The sequence below is a fragment of the Coffea arabica genome, chromosome 2e (genome assembly GCF_036785885.1).
Source record: "Coffea arabica cultivar ET-39 chromosome 2e, Coffea Arabica ET-39 HiFi, whole genome shotgun sequence".
Taxonomy (NCBI): Eukaryota; Viridiplantae; Streptophyta; class Magnoliopsida; order Gentianales; family Rubiaceae; genus Coffea; species Coffea arabica.
In genome coordinates this window covers 68079705-68096834 of record NC_092313.1, presented here as the reverse complement: position 1 = coordinate 68096834, position 17130 = coordinate 68079705, and the positions used below count along the sequence as shown (strand labels likewise).

General features: G+C 35.8%; 1 protein-coding gene across 1 annotated transcript; it reads right to left on the bottom strand.

Moving 5' to 3' along the window:
- Nucleotides 1-4760: 4760 nt before the first annotated feature.
- LOC113729372 (uncharacterized) lies at nt 4761-8918 on the bottom strand. The gene is made up of 5 exons (XM_027253676.2): nt 8553-8918; nt 7679-7770; nt 6344-6381; nt 6147-6232; nt 4761-5380 (listed from the first exon to the last, which is right to left on the bottom strand). Exons 1-5 carry the CDS (start codon nt 8796-8798, stop codon nt 4970-4972), a joined length of 873 nt encoding a protein of 290 aa, XP_027109477.2. The 5' UTR covers nt 8799-8918; the 3' UTR covers nt 4761-4969.
- Nucleotides 8919-17130: the final 8212 nt, after the last annotated feature.

Below are 17130 nucleotides of genomic sequence, written 5' to 3'. Positions count from 1 at the left end.
AATTGTTGCGTCAGAAAACAACGACCTCCAGCAAACATCAGAACTTCTGCGTCACCTTAAAGCAGAATAGCCGATAAAAACCAGATAACTGGAAACTCCTAGTTTGGGAGTTCAGATTTCAAAGGAATAGAAAAGAAAAGGAGGGAAAGGTAGATTTTCCTACATTTGGAACTTTTAAGTGAGACGGAAAAGAAAATAAACGAACGGATCTTGAAGGGAAGCCAAGCGCTGCTACACTGTAAAATTTTTTCTAACCAAAACGGGCGGAAAGCGATGGAAAACTGATAAAAGCTTACAAAATTTTTTCAAATTGTCCATTTTATCCTCACAAAGGTATTGAATAAAATTTTATTGATATATATATATATATATATATCCAAAATCATTCCATTTCTAAAATCTCTTTTCTTATCCTTTCCGAAACTCACAAAATCTCTTTTCCAAAATCTCTTCTCTTCATTTCTTATCCTTTCTTTTCTCTCATAACTTAACATTTCTCTTCTTTTCTTTTCTATCCTCAACTCACAAATTCCAAAAACAAAAACAAAAACAAAAACAAAATTTATGGTAAAGTTGGTAATATTATTGATTCCACGGGCAATGGAGGAGGCCCGACCTTGTATTTCTTCTTCGCTGCTGCACTGCTGCTTTTGGTGGGCCCATTACAACTCAAAGAACACTCTATTATGCGACTGAGTTGGGCCGTTGAGCGTGTTGTGTGCTTTCCCCAAATGGTGGGTAATTTTTGGGGTCAAAAACCTCTCTGAAATTTCGGATAATTTTACTTTAACACTCTCAAATTTTGAAAAATCTCATTAACCTTTTTCACTTTAAATTTTTTTATAAAAGCCCATTTCAAAATATAATATTAAAAATATAAAAAACTCTTTAATAGTTTTTGTGTCATTGCTTCGAAGAAAAAAAATCTTAAATTACCTGAAATTATGAATGATTTATAATACTCTTAAAAATAACTTACAATAATTTACAACCATGAGAACACTAGCTGACAATTTGTAAACATTTTTGTGGGAAAGAAAAGTATAATAAGGTAAACCGCCAAAACTATCCTTCGTTTGAACTTTGCAGTTTTCGAGCCCCCACTTTTAAAAGTATGCCTTTTAGCCCCTCATATTTAAGATTTTGTACTTTTTTAATCCTTACACTTCTAAAATGACGGGTTTGATCCTCATATACCCAAAGTGCATTATTTTTCACTCGAAATAGCTAGATTGAACATGTCAACTTCTTGTGATTATCTATATAAAATCCTAAAATAGTCATACAAATTACCATTAGCTTATTTTCAAGACAAATTTGAAGCAAGAAAGTGCCTAAGTTTGCATAATGTCCACCGAAAGCAAAAATGTCATCACTGTTGGATTCTAAATCAATTGTTATTATTCCATGTCCATAAACTTATCAATATGCTCTTTTCAAGGTTTTTTATTTTTTAATTAATTATTATTTATTTTTATTTAAGAATTATATGGATTAGATGTTTTTAGAAGTGTTTTTTGGAGTGGGTAATTGTAACATTAGTATTTGAAATTTTTTTTTTTTTTGTGAAAAAATCACTAATCCAAACAGAGGTTAAGTTATCAGGGTCATAGTGATGAACAAAATTGCTAATCGCAGCCTATCATCAACGAGTAGTTAACTATTGTTTAAGATTTGAAATAATTTCAAAAACTTCTCTAAATTTTATGACAATATCACTGTAGCAAACTTACTCTAAATTACTGAGTTCCCTTGAACTTTTGAAAATGTCACTCATCCCCATGTCAGCTAGTAGGGGCCCAATAATGGACATACTAGTGACTAATTGACTATTCTACCCTCATTCCGTATGATTATTGTCAAAATATTTTGACAAAAAAGTATTGACCCTTATTTTTACAACCTTATTTGTACAATCTAAAAATTTTAAAAAAATCTAACATCATTATTGACAAACATGGGGCCATCACATATTTAATTCCAAATCGTGCAACAATTATTGTCAAAATACTTCGGAAGAAGGTTAAATTTGACCCTATTTTTACACAGCATCATTGTTAGCAAAATTGCCATGCAAAATTGACACCAATTTAGCCATAATATTCCAATTGTCCCATTTGTAATACAAAGATTATATTTATTTTACTTTGCATCAATTGTTTTAGTGACTATATTTATTTTGCTACCATCTGCATTGCAGAATGCAATTACTACTGACAAATATAGAGACTCTTGATCCAAAAAAGAAAGGGTTTGAGGATATTCCAAAATTCATGGGTCCATGTAGAATTGTTCCACATTGTCAACTTGGATGGGACAGAGGTAGGGATGGACAAAAATACCTGCTGATTAAAAAACTTGTAGGATCCAATCCAATTCGCTCTGAAAAAAGGATACTTGATTTGCATTATTTGACTAAATCAGAAGAGGGTCGGGTATCCACTTATATGTGGGACGGGTTAGGATCAAAGCATTAAAACCATCCAATATTCAACAAGCAACAAAAGGAAGTGACGCCATAGGAGCACCACAAGTTGACCATAGGAGACAAATCTCCCGCAAATACCCGACTTGCTCCGCATATATTTTTTCAATTTTATGTACATCTACAAATTATTATTTTTAGAACTAAGTAATTTTGTTAAGCAAATTACACTCCAAATATGAGCAACTATAATTTGTTTATAATCATTTGTAGAGGCAATGATCTTATTTTCTAAAAAAAAAAGTTTAATTGATGTCAAATATACATAAAAAAGGGCAATGCTTATAACAATTTTCATTAGTTTTGGATTCTTTATTTTTTCTTGTATTCTCTTTGCATGTTTGTTTCTTGGCATGAAACTTTTTTTGGGTAAAATCTATATTGAATCTTTGATGAATATGTAAAATATAAAAATAAATTAGTATAAATTAATTTTTAAAAAATTAAATAATACTATCATCTCTAGGAAGCAAATCCAAGATACGTGATGTCTTTCACGTCAAGCAACACGCATCAGAAGCATGCAAAATGGCAAAATGCCAGAAACTAACCACAGCCGGTTCTAACAAGGCACAGTCAACCAGAAAATGGCTTGCACTAAGGCAACCAACAGAAACTTGCAGATGCTATATTACTTTTAACACGTTACCAGAAAGGCAAAAACATACGCCCAAAGATAAAAGAGATAATTGTTGGTTTTTTGGGGGCATAAACTAAGAACACAACACCTTAGTGTTGAAAAAAAAACTTATAAGAGACTTGTAGTGAATGTGGAAAATGAGTTTATATTTTACATTCATCAATTCACTATTTATAGTGATTACATGAAACAAACTAACAAAATATCCAACTAACAATTATCCTAAAAATCTCAACAAAATATAATATTTTTCTACTAGCAAATCTTAGCTAAAATATTTGTTAACAATCAACATGATCTTTGGTTAACAAATATCCCTTATTCTTCTAATAACTAAATTATTTTGATATCAAACACAATCTAGCAAAATCTGTAGGAGAAGTTGGCATATCTCAACACTCCTCCTTGCCACTTTTGCTGCAGATTTTGAATTGTCTTCTCAAATCTTTGAATCTTGTTTTGGACAAGGCTTTTGTAAGAAATTCTGCAATTGATGATTAGCCTTGCAATGAACTTCTTCCTTTGGATTTTTATGCAAGCTAAATATTAGTCTTGCAACAAACCACTTCTTTTGTCTTCTCATGCCAAACTCCACATAAAAAATGATTTTTTTTTGATGTTTTCAAATAACTTTCTCATAGGTTTAAAATGGAACATCCTTTGACGATATTTGAACCTATACAGAAAATATGAAATTCTGCATGGTTCTTCATTTTGTTATCACCATCAAAATCTGTAGACTCAAAAACAGAAATGTTATAATCTTGATAAATATCAGGAATCAATTTGATACTTCCTGACTTATCAATGATCTCCTCCTGAATTTTTTCAGGATCTGAATTCTTGATTTCATCATCATGTTCCACTTTAGAATTGTCAAAATCTGACCAATTCATAGTGAAACTTTTTCTTTTTAATTTAATTGAGAATAATTTATTCTCAATCAAATCATTAGCCTATCCTTGTGAAAACGGCATCAAAAACTGATATGTGAATGCTGGTTTTGGATCTCTGTCTAACTGCAAATCTATGGTCTCTAATTTATGTATCCATCAGCTCTTCAAATGCTGGTGAAACAAAATTCGTTTCCACCACATCCCGTAGATCATTGACTACCAAATAAGTCCAAAATTTTATGGCCCAAATTTGGTAAGTTTCACCACTAAAAGTTGAAACATTTGACAAAAAGTTCTTTCCTGTCATGGCTTTGAACTTATAAAGGATCCTCACCAATGCATCACTCTCAAAAAAAAAAAAAAAAGACTCAGGCCTTTAAGATATAGGCTCTTGATACCACGTTGTTGGTTTTTTTGGGGCATAAACTAAGAAACAACACCTTAGTATTGAAAAAAAAGCTTATAAGAGACTTGTAATGAAGGTGGAAAATGAGCTTATATTTTAAATTCATCAACTCACTATTTATAGTGATTACATGAAACAAACTAACAAAATATCCAACTAACAATTATCCTAAAAATCTCAACAAAATATAATCTTCTTCTACTAGCAAATCTTAGCTAAAATATTTTTTAACAATCAACATGATTTTTGGTTAACAAATATCCTTATTCTTCTAATAACTAAAATTATTTTGATATCAAACACAATCTAGCAAGATTTGTAGGAGAAGTTGGCATATCTCAACAATAATGCGATCCTTGTCAGGGGAAACGAGATACAATCATCTTCCCAAAATGCCATTACAAACTATGCGACAAGGCCCAACAGACATCATAAACATTGAAATAATTCAGGGTAAGAAATGGCTCCACATATAGGGAAAGTACTACCAAAATGCTGGAAAGGGAAGGTATGCTCCAACTGTTAAGCAAGCTGCAAGTCAGTCATATACATCTCAGTCCCCTTTTTAGAGTTGCCACATAGCAAGCACAGTTTTTCCTGTACTGCATATTTGATACCCTACCGCAAGCTTCAATCAATCCAGCAGTAGATGGGAGGTCCAGCATAGTTCCAACAACAGATTGTAGCTTGGATTGTAGATGCGGCACACCATTGCACGTTTTGTTAACTTGAGATGCAGAATGAAAATCCTGGCAGGCTCGCGCAATGCATAGTTGCTTGAGATGGAAATTCAGCACAGCGCTGCACACTTTGTTCACTTGAGTAGCAGACCCGAAATGCTGATTGGGTCTCACAGAATGCGAAGTATGAAAGAATTTTCTGGAAGACCCTCGAAGGCAGTTACTCAAAGGTACCACAGCATGCTGATTACAGATCTCACCAGTTGAGGATTGCTTATGCAAGACAAGAAGCAAAAGTTTAGCTAGAGAAGTCTTCAAATGTCAAGAGGGAAAATTCAATCAGAACTCATGGTGCAAATAAAGACTTACAGTAGCATCTGTCCTGTAGGAAATTTGATTGGTAGAATTATTGACAAATGATTATGTGTTCAGCTTTAAAGTTGTCGTTTTCCTTAATTTTCTAGTCATAAATGACTGCAGTATACATTCTGATATGGGAAAAGGATAATAGTTTAAAATCACGTCATTATCCACTATTCACACCCTATATCTGTGAGATGAAACCTAAATCTTGCATAACATTGCGAACCCAAAGTTGCATTGCTAAAACCATTTCAAAACTTTTACTATTCCCAACCAAAACACATGAGACGAGAGAAAGAGAGAGGAGGAGGAGCAGGAGGACTGCTAACACCATTTCAAAAGTTTCGCTTCTTGTTACACCACTTTTACCATTCCCAACCAAAATGTACAAAACGAGAGAGAAAGACAGAGAGAGAGAGAGAGAAATTAACCATTCCCAACCAAAACGTACAAAACAAGAGAGAGAGGAGGAGGAGGAGGAGGAGGAGGAGGAGAAACACCAAATTTTAAACAAATAATGGCAATGAAGCTAATTGAGGCATGAGATAACTGATACAGTCATGCAGAGAGTTTCAAGCTGCATTCAAACATTCAACATTAACTATGGTCCAGGAGAGTTCTCAATGTTAAAGTAGTGCAAGCCACTGCATGAAAACTAGAAATATGTTTCACATACTCTGTGATAACCCATTGTGTTGCCAGCTGAGAACCTTCTCCCCGCGGATTGATATCTGTTATAAATCCTTTGTATACCTTTCTGGTCTGCATTATAATATGATTAAAGAGATTTAGCCGAAGCCTTTAAGCCATTCATTTCTGAAAAGAATGAAGAAAAGAATTGTTGCATAAGTTAAAAAAAAAAAAAAAATTCACCTATGAACGTCGAGTAATGATCAAACTGCCATGGCATCCTGCAAAATTTTTTATACTCAGCTCATTAACTAGAAAAAAATAAACGCATAAGAGACACCAATCTGAACACTCACAGCAAATATAATAATGTATGAAATGCTTGGAATTGAGGATGTATAGAGGTTGTATTGTTTCCCTGGAGCACGAACCCATGCTTGCATACAAGCTAGCCTCAGTATTGTTTTTCAAACAGAACTTGACAAGAATGCTTTCATTTTTAAGAATTGCAACCCAAATTTAAACTTATCTTAATGGTTGTTTTATTCTACCAAGTGCCCAGATCAATAGACTAGGAGCTCTTATTTTGTATCCCACCCATTTGATATCATATTTCTTCCCTACCACTAAACATATAAACTCTACTTTGTATTCAAAATTCTCAGTAAAATACTATCACTTAAATTGCTGAATGGTTCAACTCTCTCAGTCATACACATGAAGCTTCTCTCTCTCTCTCTCTCTCTCTCACACACACACACACACACACAGAACAAGTGCAGACAAGCACTTTGCCTTCTTAAGTTGTATTTCCTACATACATGCACCCCCTATCCAAAACACACACATACATAGACACAACAAAATTTTTTTCAGTCAGCTCATTGAGTAGGAAATAAACACATAACAGAAACCAATCCGAACACACAAAAGCAAGGATGATAACATATAATGATTGGAATTGGGGATGCATAAAGGTTGTATTGTTTCACTGGACTTGGAACCCAAGCTTATACATACGCCAGCCTCAGTATCATTTCGCCTACACAACTTGACAAGAATGCTTTTATTTTTAAGTATTGCAACCCAATTTCAACTGATGTTAAGTTTGTTTGATTCTATTGAGTGCACAAAACAATAGACGAGGAGCTCTTCATATCCCACCCATTTGATATCATACTTCTTCTCTACCACTAAACACATAAACTCTGCTCTGTATTCAAAAGTTTCAGCAAAACGCTGTAACTTAATTTGCTGAATGGTTCAACTCTATGAGTCATACACAGACGCACTACAAACAGAAAGACAGACACACACTCTTGTCTATTTATCTAGAACACACACACAAAGAGAACAAATTACTCCTTTTCCAAAATATGTACATGCACCCCTCTTAGATGCATAAGAGACAGATCAAATACAATCTCATGTTTTCAGCTGTTGAAGTGTATGCAGCTTAACTTTGGGAGATGCAAGATACAGAACATCAATAACAAATATGTTTACACTGTAATCCAGCCACAGGCAAAAAGAAATCAATGAGGCATGTAAAATTTAGAGAGCACTTGAGAACAAAACCTTTTTGTCTCGTCTAAAAGCTTAAACTTCAAGTCAATGCCTGCCTCCTCAAAGATCCAAGCAAGTTCTTTGGCCACGTCTACCGTTGACGGCTATCATAAGGAAGAGCAAGTTAGAAATGAATATTGGAAATCAAAACAGTTAAAAGATGAGCTAGAATAGGCAATGAAGAATGAGACCATCCATGTCTTGTATTTAACAAAACGATTCATCCCTGCCAACCCCCACCTCATTTTTCCAAATTGAAGCCCAGCGACCCATTCTTTATGCAAAATATAACTTAAATTCAACAAAATACTCCTAGGGAAAAATCATACTACAATATGAATATAATCGTTAGTAAGTAAAATTGGTTACGACGTACTACCATTAATGTGATTTCAGTTAAGTATCAGCAAGATGTTAACTTGCTTGACACAAAATGAATAGATAAAAAGGCAAGATACAGCTTAATGAGGAAACCAATCAAATACACTAAAAAGTTGAAAAAGATTTCTGCCATCGAAACTGCAAACACATGATTAATATTTCATTTTCCCATTTCTTCTTTACCCCGTTGATGGAGTAGAAAATATCAGAAGCAAAATTTCTCCATCACTGATTGTGTCTCCTTTCTGGTGATTAAGTTGACATATTAAGAAGTATGGCACAAAAGCAACGGTGTAACCATTCCAATTGATTAGACATTACAGAACTAAAACGAAGATGGGGCCATTCCATCTCTAGCTTAAGATGAAAATCATTAGAACTGAATTTCAATAACTCAGTCACATATCATGAATACACAAACAAAGAAAATGTAGTATTAAGCCAAAGACTGAGTTGATCTAACTACAAGCATGTAGAACAAGACGACATAAGAGAAAGCTCATACCTCCTTTCGCTCCATTTGAAGATAACCTGTGAGTTTGTCACCAATCCGCTCAAATATTTCTAATAACAACAGAATTACCTCAACCTCCATCTTCTTTGTTTCGCACTGTTGTGCAAATCCTGCATCTTCAATGTGATACACTGACCATAATGAAACTTTAGTCAGGGATGCAATCTCCGTCGAAAGAAAATCGTGGATTTTTTTACGTCCTTCTGCACCAGGCATAGCATCTTCACGAGCTACCATCAACAAGGCTGCCACCTCGAACACTCTCCTTTCTTTCACATACTTAAAGAACTCCTGATCAATTTTGTTGGTCTTCTTTGCGAGCAACCTCAGATTTTCAAGAGACCTTCTCTGTTACAGGGATTGAATTGGTGAGACACCACAATAATCCTCCACTTAAAAACCAGTTAATTGCATCCAGACCTCCAGGAATTTGTCATATAGATTTATATCACTCCCAGGGATTCAAAAAACAGCAACCACAAAGTAGGCCCCTTTTGCTTGAGAGCAAACTAATAACCCCCGACCCCATCTCTTTTACAATGTTTGGTGCCTTTAAAGATTACAAATTACTAAAGAACGCTGAACTACAACATTTCTCCATTTTAAACAACTCCAAACATATAAATACACAACCATACGTCCTCTTTCTCCTCAAATTATATAGGATACCTATGAAGGCTGTAGAACATCTTTGTATGTACAAAGAAAAAATAAACATGAATAAGCCCCAACACCCAAAAAAGAACATAAAAAATTTGTTTTCGATGCATAGAAAGATTGTGCAGCAATACAGAACAAACCTAATATTAAAACTTGCAACCACAAATACAGCTCACAAATGAAAGAATATACAGCTATTTACCCCACAAAACAAAAAAAAAACGATATTGTCCCAGAATGTGGTAGCACATGGGAGAGGGCAAAAAGGGCCATTAAGGGAAAAGTAGAGAGATTGAATTCAGGAAAGAGTCCAGCTGGAAAACTTTGTATTGTTAAAAGAGGCATGAAGAAGAAAGAGTTTTTATTTTCGAGATAATAGGTGTATGGCAGTGTGATCATTGGATGGGGATATGAACAGTAGAGTAAAAGTAGAAACAAAAATTCCAAAAGAGTTTTTATTTTGGAGATAATAGGTGTAAAGAAACTACTACGGGGCAGTGGTGATCATAATGGGGATATGAATGGTGGAGTAAAAGTAGAATCAAAATTTTCAGTCTATTATATTTCTCTTAATCCATTTTATACTATAGGGTATTGAAGGTGGCATGTCGATATCTGCTTCATGAATCTCTCTGCATAATGCTTTTCCTTAAATATTTTGTAAAAGTTTCTTTAAATCTTCTATATTAGGAGCTAATCTGCACTTTAACACTTCTGTTCACCTACTCAAATGAAAATAAACCAGCACAGTGTCAAATGCAGAACAAACCAGATATGGATAATTAAGATAATAAAGCAACTTGAAGACAAAGTCTGGGCCCGCTGGAATTGGGTTAGCCATCCACAATGATAATTCCTCATACCGATATGAATCATATTTCTTAGCCTCCAGTAAAATCCACTCAGGCATGCTATAATCCGATCTGTAACATGTAAAGGGGCAAAAATGAAAACATCATACTACAAAAGAAGAGAATAAATTACAAAGCATCATCCTTTTACAGCAAGGAATGAAGAGCTTATACCGCATGCTCTCAAGGGTAACATGGAGTGGCAACACGCTCCTCATATGATTAACATCAACTCTGAGGTTTGGATCAGCTCCATTTTTGAGAAATAATTGGGCAATCTTAGGTGCATGAAACAGTGCTGCTTTATGCAATCCAGGGAGAAGTATACCATCCTTGCACGGAACAGCATCATTGGTAAAAATAATATCCTTGGTTTCTCCATTGAGCACAGCAGTTACACAATTGACAGCATCATAAGAAAACATGTTATCCACAGCCCAACAAGGCATTTGGGCTACCCAATCAATCACATCTACTTCGTCATATTCGGTGTCTTTGTTATCAGTGTCATTCATAAAAGCGACAAAATGGTCTTTCTTGTCGCGATTGAGAACAAAATCAAGTACTTCACGCCGTAAAGGAAAACCATTGAGGATATAATCTTCTTCTTGTTCATCATCAAAGCTGGGTTCTTCACGGTAGATGTGGATGGGCTGTTTTTGGTTATTCATTTGTTTTTTCAAAAACAAAGAGTAAAAAAGAGAAAAAGGATAAGCATTCTATGCTTGGGCTGAAAGAAAATACAAACAAAGAAGAACATCACAATCCATACACTAGGAAAAAAGTAGCTCATTCAGAAAAGAGTTAAACTGACCAATTAAGCACATGAACATTAATCTTCCCCAGATACATTTGAAGTTGCATGTATCTCTAATACATGCGGAACAAATGTCAAACTAGCATCTGGTGATTAGAAAACCACTTGTAGGAGCATATAACTTCAAGTATTACGAACACATGCACAATGAAAATCACTAAATATATTCAGTCTGTGGTCCTGATTTTGGACTCGAGGGAGGAATTCAAATAGGATTTTGAATCAACAGGTTCGAATTACAAGGTAATTGAAATCCGTTCTTTGGCAAAGAATTACATAGTATGAAGAAAATGTACAAAGCACCAAAAATAGTTAGGCCATTTATTTTAAAAAATAAAAAATAAAAACTTTTGGGGCTAAAATCCAATTTTGCATTTTTTTAATTTTTTTTTCTTTACCAGCAACAAGTTCTGCTCTTTATCATTTCCAGCAATATATGCCACCGCCCGTTATGGCCATCGTCCTTTGCTGGCAGCACACACGAACTCGCAACATGTGGGCCCTCAACACGCACTTGTAAAATTCTCACTAGTATTTCATTTTTATTTTCCGGAGACGTGACCGGAGATAGTCAGAGGAATCTCTGACTCCTTGGCTCCACACAAAAAATTGATGACAGAGGGGCTACATACAGAGGTGTAGAGAACGGATCTTTTTGAACTTCTGTTGAAACTTTTACTTATGTTATTGTTTAACTTGTTTTTCAAATGGAGTCAATCATTTAGTGGCCCAGAGTTTAGGAATTTGCTGTACGTTAGAGTCTTTCAGTTATGATCTAGTCAGCAGATTTAGTGGCTTAATGGTCTAGTCTTTAGGAGTAGTGGGGTTATGGAGAAGGTGCCAGATATGGGACCTGATCTTTAGGGATTTCAGTTGTGCGTTTTGCCTATTTAAAGGCTCTAAAGGTTATGATTAAAGATGACTTTTTGGCCACGGTACTACTGTTATCTTTTCTATCTCTTATCGATAGTATCAGAGATACAAGATTCCTGAGACCTGAGAGTGAAACACCTGAAATTATCTACTCCTCCCCACTACCCTATCCAAATGGCCAATGATTCAAATTTTATGCAAGCCGCCATCTCTCGCTTTGATAGTCACTATGACCACTGGAGCATGCTCATGGAAAATTTTTTACGGTCCAAAGAATAGTGGTCAGTGGTTGAATCCGGAATTCAAAAACCACCAGCAGGTGCAATCGTGACAGATGCTCAGCAAACAGACATTGAAGCTAGAAAGGTCAAAGACTTGAAAGCGAAGAACTATCTCTTCCAGGCTATTGATCGTCCCATCTTGGAGACTATTCTTTGCAAAAATACATCCAAGGATATTTGGGATTCAATGAAGAAAAAATATCAAGGCTCTTCTAGAGTGAAACGCGCGCAGCTTCAAGCCTTGAGGAGGGATTTTGAAGTTTTGCAGATGAAGGATGCAGAATCTGTTACAAGCTTTATTGGAAGGACGATGGAAATTGCAAATAAAATGAGATGCTATGGAAAAGAGATTAAAGATGTTAACATAGTAGAAAAAATTCCGCGTTCTATGACGTGAGAATTTAAATATGTTGTTTGCTCAATTGAAGAGTCAAACGACATAGATGACCTTTCTCTTGATGAATTGCAGAGCTCCTTGTTAGTCCATGAACAGAAGATGAATCGAAGCTGGACAGCAGAGGAACAAGCTTTAAAAGCTTCTACCAACACTCGCTCCAACAACTCAAGAGGAAGAGGCAGAGGCCGAGGAAGAGGAAGGGGAAATCGAGATCATGACAAATCTAAAGTAGAGTGCTTTAGATGTCACAAATATGGTCATTATGTTTCTGAATGTGTCAATGAGCTGCCAAATTATAAAGAAAGAGAGGAAAACTCAAATTTTGCGGAAGAAACGAATGAACCAGAAACTTTGTTGATGGCTGTCCATGAAGAAAAAAAGATTGAGTCGAATATTTGGTATGTCGATACAGGCTGCAGCAATCACATGAGTGGAAATAAGTCTTCTTTTTCGAATCTAAATAAAAGTTTTCACTCTACTGTCAGTTTTGGTGACTTCTCTACTGTGAAAGTGATGGGAAAAGGTGATGTTAAGATACATACTAAGAATGGCCTTGTGAAAACTATTTCTAATGTGTTGTATGTTCCTGATCTGAAAAGTAATTTGTTGAGTGCTGGTCAGTTGCAAGAAAAGGGGTATGTCATTACAATTAAGAAAGGCACTTGTGAAATTTATGATCCTGATAGAAGAAATCCTATTGCGACTGTCCAGATGAGTTCTAACAAATTATTTCCAATGAAAATTGAAAGCATTCAATCTTGTTTGATGGCTGAAGTAAAGGACCCCTCATGGTTGTGGCATTTTCGGAAAACCATGGTGATAGGGCTTCCGGAAATTATTGTTCCCTCCCTAGTTTGTGAAGACTGTGTTGTCAGCAAACAACATCGTTCTCAGTTTCCCAAAGGAAAGTCTTGGAGAGCAAAGGATGTGTTAGAGCTGGTGCATTCAGATATTTGTGGCCTAATAAACCCATTGTCTAATGGAGGTAAAAGATACTTAATTACCTTCATTGATGATTTTTCAAGGAAACGTGGGTTTATTTTTTACAGGAAAATCAGAAGCTCTTACTATGTTTAAAAGGTTCAAAGCTCTTGTGGAAAATGAAGCAGACAAGACTATTAAGTCTCTTCGAACAAATCGGGGTGGCGAGTATTGCTCAAAAGAATTTGAAGATTTTTGCATGCAACATGGCATTCGAAGAGAACTTACAGCTGTATATACACCACAACAAAATGGTGTATCGAAGCGGAAGAACAGAACAATTCTTGATATGGTGAGAACTCTGTTAACAAGAGGAAGAGTTCCAAAGACCTTTTGGCCGGAGGCTGTAAACTAGAGTATTCATGTTTTAAACAGAGTCCAACTTTTGCTGTTCAAAACAAGACTCCTGAAGAGGCTTGGAGTGGAAGAAGACCAGCTGTAGATCACTTTAGAATCTTTGGTTGCCTCGCTTATGCCCACATCTCGGATGTGAAAAGGAAAAAACTTGATGACAAAGCTGAGAAATGCATCTTTCTTGGTGTAAGTGAATCCTCCAAAGCCTATAAGTTATTCAACCCACTGACGAAGAAGATTGTGACCAGCAGGGATGTTGTTTTTGAAGAAGAGAGCACCTGGGATTGGGATGGACAGCAGCCTAAACAAGTCCTTTATGATGATGATGCTAAACAGGAGCAAGTTCCAGCACTTGTCATGCCACAAAACTCTTCAGATACAACTCAAACAGCCACTGGAATTTCACAACCAGTTGCTGAAGTAAATGAAAAAGGAGCCCAGTCAGTTGGTCAAGTTAGAAGAAGGCCTGCTTGGATGGAAGATTATGAGGTAACTGGGTTAAGTAATCCAATTACTCATTTTGCTTTGTTCGCAGATTGTGATCCTACAACTTTTGAGAGTGCCGTCAAAGAAGAAAAATGGCAAAAGGCAATGGATGATGAAATCAATTCAATTGAGAAGAATGACACTTGGGAGTTGTGTGATCTTCCTAAGGGGCACAAAACCATTGGTGTCAAATAGGTCTCCAAGACAAAGCTAAACAAAAACGGCGGTGTTGACAAGTAGAAAGCACGCCTGGTGGCAAAAGGATACAAGCAGCAGTACGGGGTTGATTATACAGAAGTATTTTCTCCAGTTGCAAGACATGACACGATCAGATTGGTGGTTGCATTAGCAGCGCAAAATTCTTGGCCTATTTTCCAGCTAGATGTCAAATCAGCATTCTTGCATGGGTATTTGGAGGAGCAGGTATTTATTGAGCAACCCCCTGGCTATATTAAAGTTGGGAATGAGAATAAAGTGTTCAGACTGAAAAAGGTTCTTTATGGATTAAAGCAAGCTCCGAGGGCTTGGTATAGTCGAATTGAGACTTACTTTCTTAAAGTTGGTTTTATAAAATGTCCTTATGAGCATACAATGTTTGTTAAGATTGAAGATGGGAGGAAGCTTCTCATCGTTTGCCTGTATGTTGATGACCTTATATTTACTGGAAATTGTGATACCATGTTTGGTGAATTCAAGAAGTCCATGATGAATGAATTTGAAATGACTGATCTTGGTTGGATGCATTATTTTCTTGGCATAGAAGTAATGCAATCAGATGATGGAATTTTTCTATCTCAAACGAAATATGTTGGAGAAATTTTGAACTGATTTCAGATGAAGGATTGCAATTCCGTAAGTACTCCAATTGAATGTGGCGTGAAGCTACACAAAGATCATGATGGAAAGAAGGTTGATAGCACACTCTACAAGCAAATTGTAGGCAGTTTAATGTATCTTACAGCAACAAGGCCAGATATAATGTACTCTGTGAGTTTAATCAGCAGATATATGGAAAGTCCCACGGAGTTGCATTTGTTAGCCGCCAAGAGAATCCTTCGTTATTTGCAAGGAACTCGAAACCTAGGGATATATTACAAGAAGGGTGAAAAATCTAACTTAGTGGGTTATACTGATAGTGATTATGCAAGAGATCAAAATGATGGAAGGAGCACTTCTGGCTATGTTTTTATGCTTGGAACAGGTGCAATCTCCTGGTCATCAAAGAAGCAACCAATTGTCAACTTATCCAGTACAGAAGCTGAATTTGTTGCAGCTATGGCTTGTGCTTGCCAAGCCATATGGCTGAGAAGAATACTTGAGGAGTTGCAGTTCAAGCAATGTGGAGCTACTATAATACTATATGATAACAACTCTACAATCAAGTTATCAAAGAATCCAGTGCTATACGGAAAAAGCAAGCACATTGATGTGAAGTTTTATTTTTTGAGAGATCTTTGCAAAGATGGAACTGTTGATTTGATGCATTGTAAGAGTGATGACCAAGTTGCTGATATATTCACCAAGGCGCTCAAGAGAGAATCGTTTGTGAAACTCAGAGGATTACTAGGTCTCTGCAACCTAGGTTCAGTCAAGGTTGTAAACTAATGTTAGTAAACATCAGTTTAAGGGAGGGATTGTTGAAACTTTTACTTATGTTATTGTTTAACTTGTTTTTCAAATGGAGTCAATCATTTAGTGGCCTAGAGTTTAGGAATTTACTGTACGTTGGAGTCTTTCAGTTATGATCTAGTCAGCAGATTTAGTGGCTTAATGGTCTAGTCTTTAGGAGTAGTGGGGTTATGGAGAAGGTGCCAGATATGGGACCTGATCTTTAGGGATTTCAGTTGTGCGTTTTGCCTATTTAAAAGCTCTAAAGGTTATGATTAAAGATGACTTTTTGGCCACAGTACTACTATTATCTTTTCTATCTCTTATCAACTTCGTTGCTTTTAACATCTAAGGGTTTCAAATCTCTTCTGGGTTATCAAGAAAGAAAAAAACAAGGTCCAAGAAGTATTCATTCCTGTTTCTCCATTGAAAACCCAAAATAAACGATGACCAAACCTTAGAAACGACAATGGTCTATAAGGACTAAGGAGAGTGGGACGTGGGACGACGTACCTCCTTCATTCTGATATTTTACTGAGAAATCTGCTGTAGAAAGATTCGGATTTTTTCCCTACCAAAAAACACAAACAAAAAAAGAAAGATAGTAACAGATCATCAGGAAGACCCAGTGACCATTATGACCAACCCGAGCGAGAGAACGGTAGCCATGGAAACTTCACAAGAATATACATATTATTATCTGCATACTGAAAAAAAAAAGATGGTTTGAGGATATGGAACGGAAACAAATTTTGCCAAGCTCTCACCTTTAGTCGCTAGGTCGCCTTCCTCCAGTATTCTCACACGCTGCCGCTAAACCCTAGCTTCAGATACCTTTTATTCACTTCTGCTTGGTTTGGACACGTGTGTAATTTAGTGTAAAATTTTCATAAATCAAAAATAAACTTTGATCTTTTAAAGGTTTTCTAGGATTCTTCTGCAACGTGGCACACAAAAAATGTACCACATTTGTAGTAAAGTGAAGTTAAGCAATAGCAGAACGACACGTCGAGGTACTCCCTATTAAAAGATTTTTGTCTTTGGCACTTGATGGAAAGCTATGATAACAATGGTTAATGGGAAGAAGGGCACAAAATATCCAAAAATATGTTGTAGGATTTAAATTAGGGATATAAACGAACTGAATATCGAGCGTGTGATTACCTTTCATGATTACAAATTTTGATTAGTTCTTCTTACTCTGATAATTTTAATCACGACAACAGAATTGGTGATTTGCAACACTTTCGATGTGGCACAT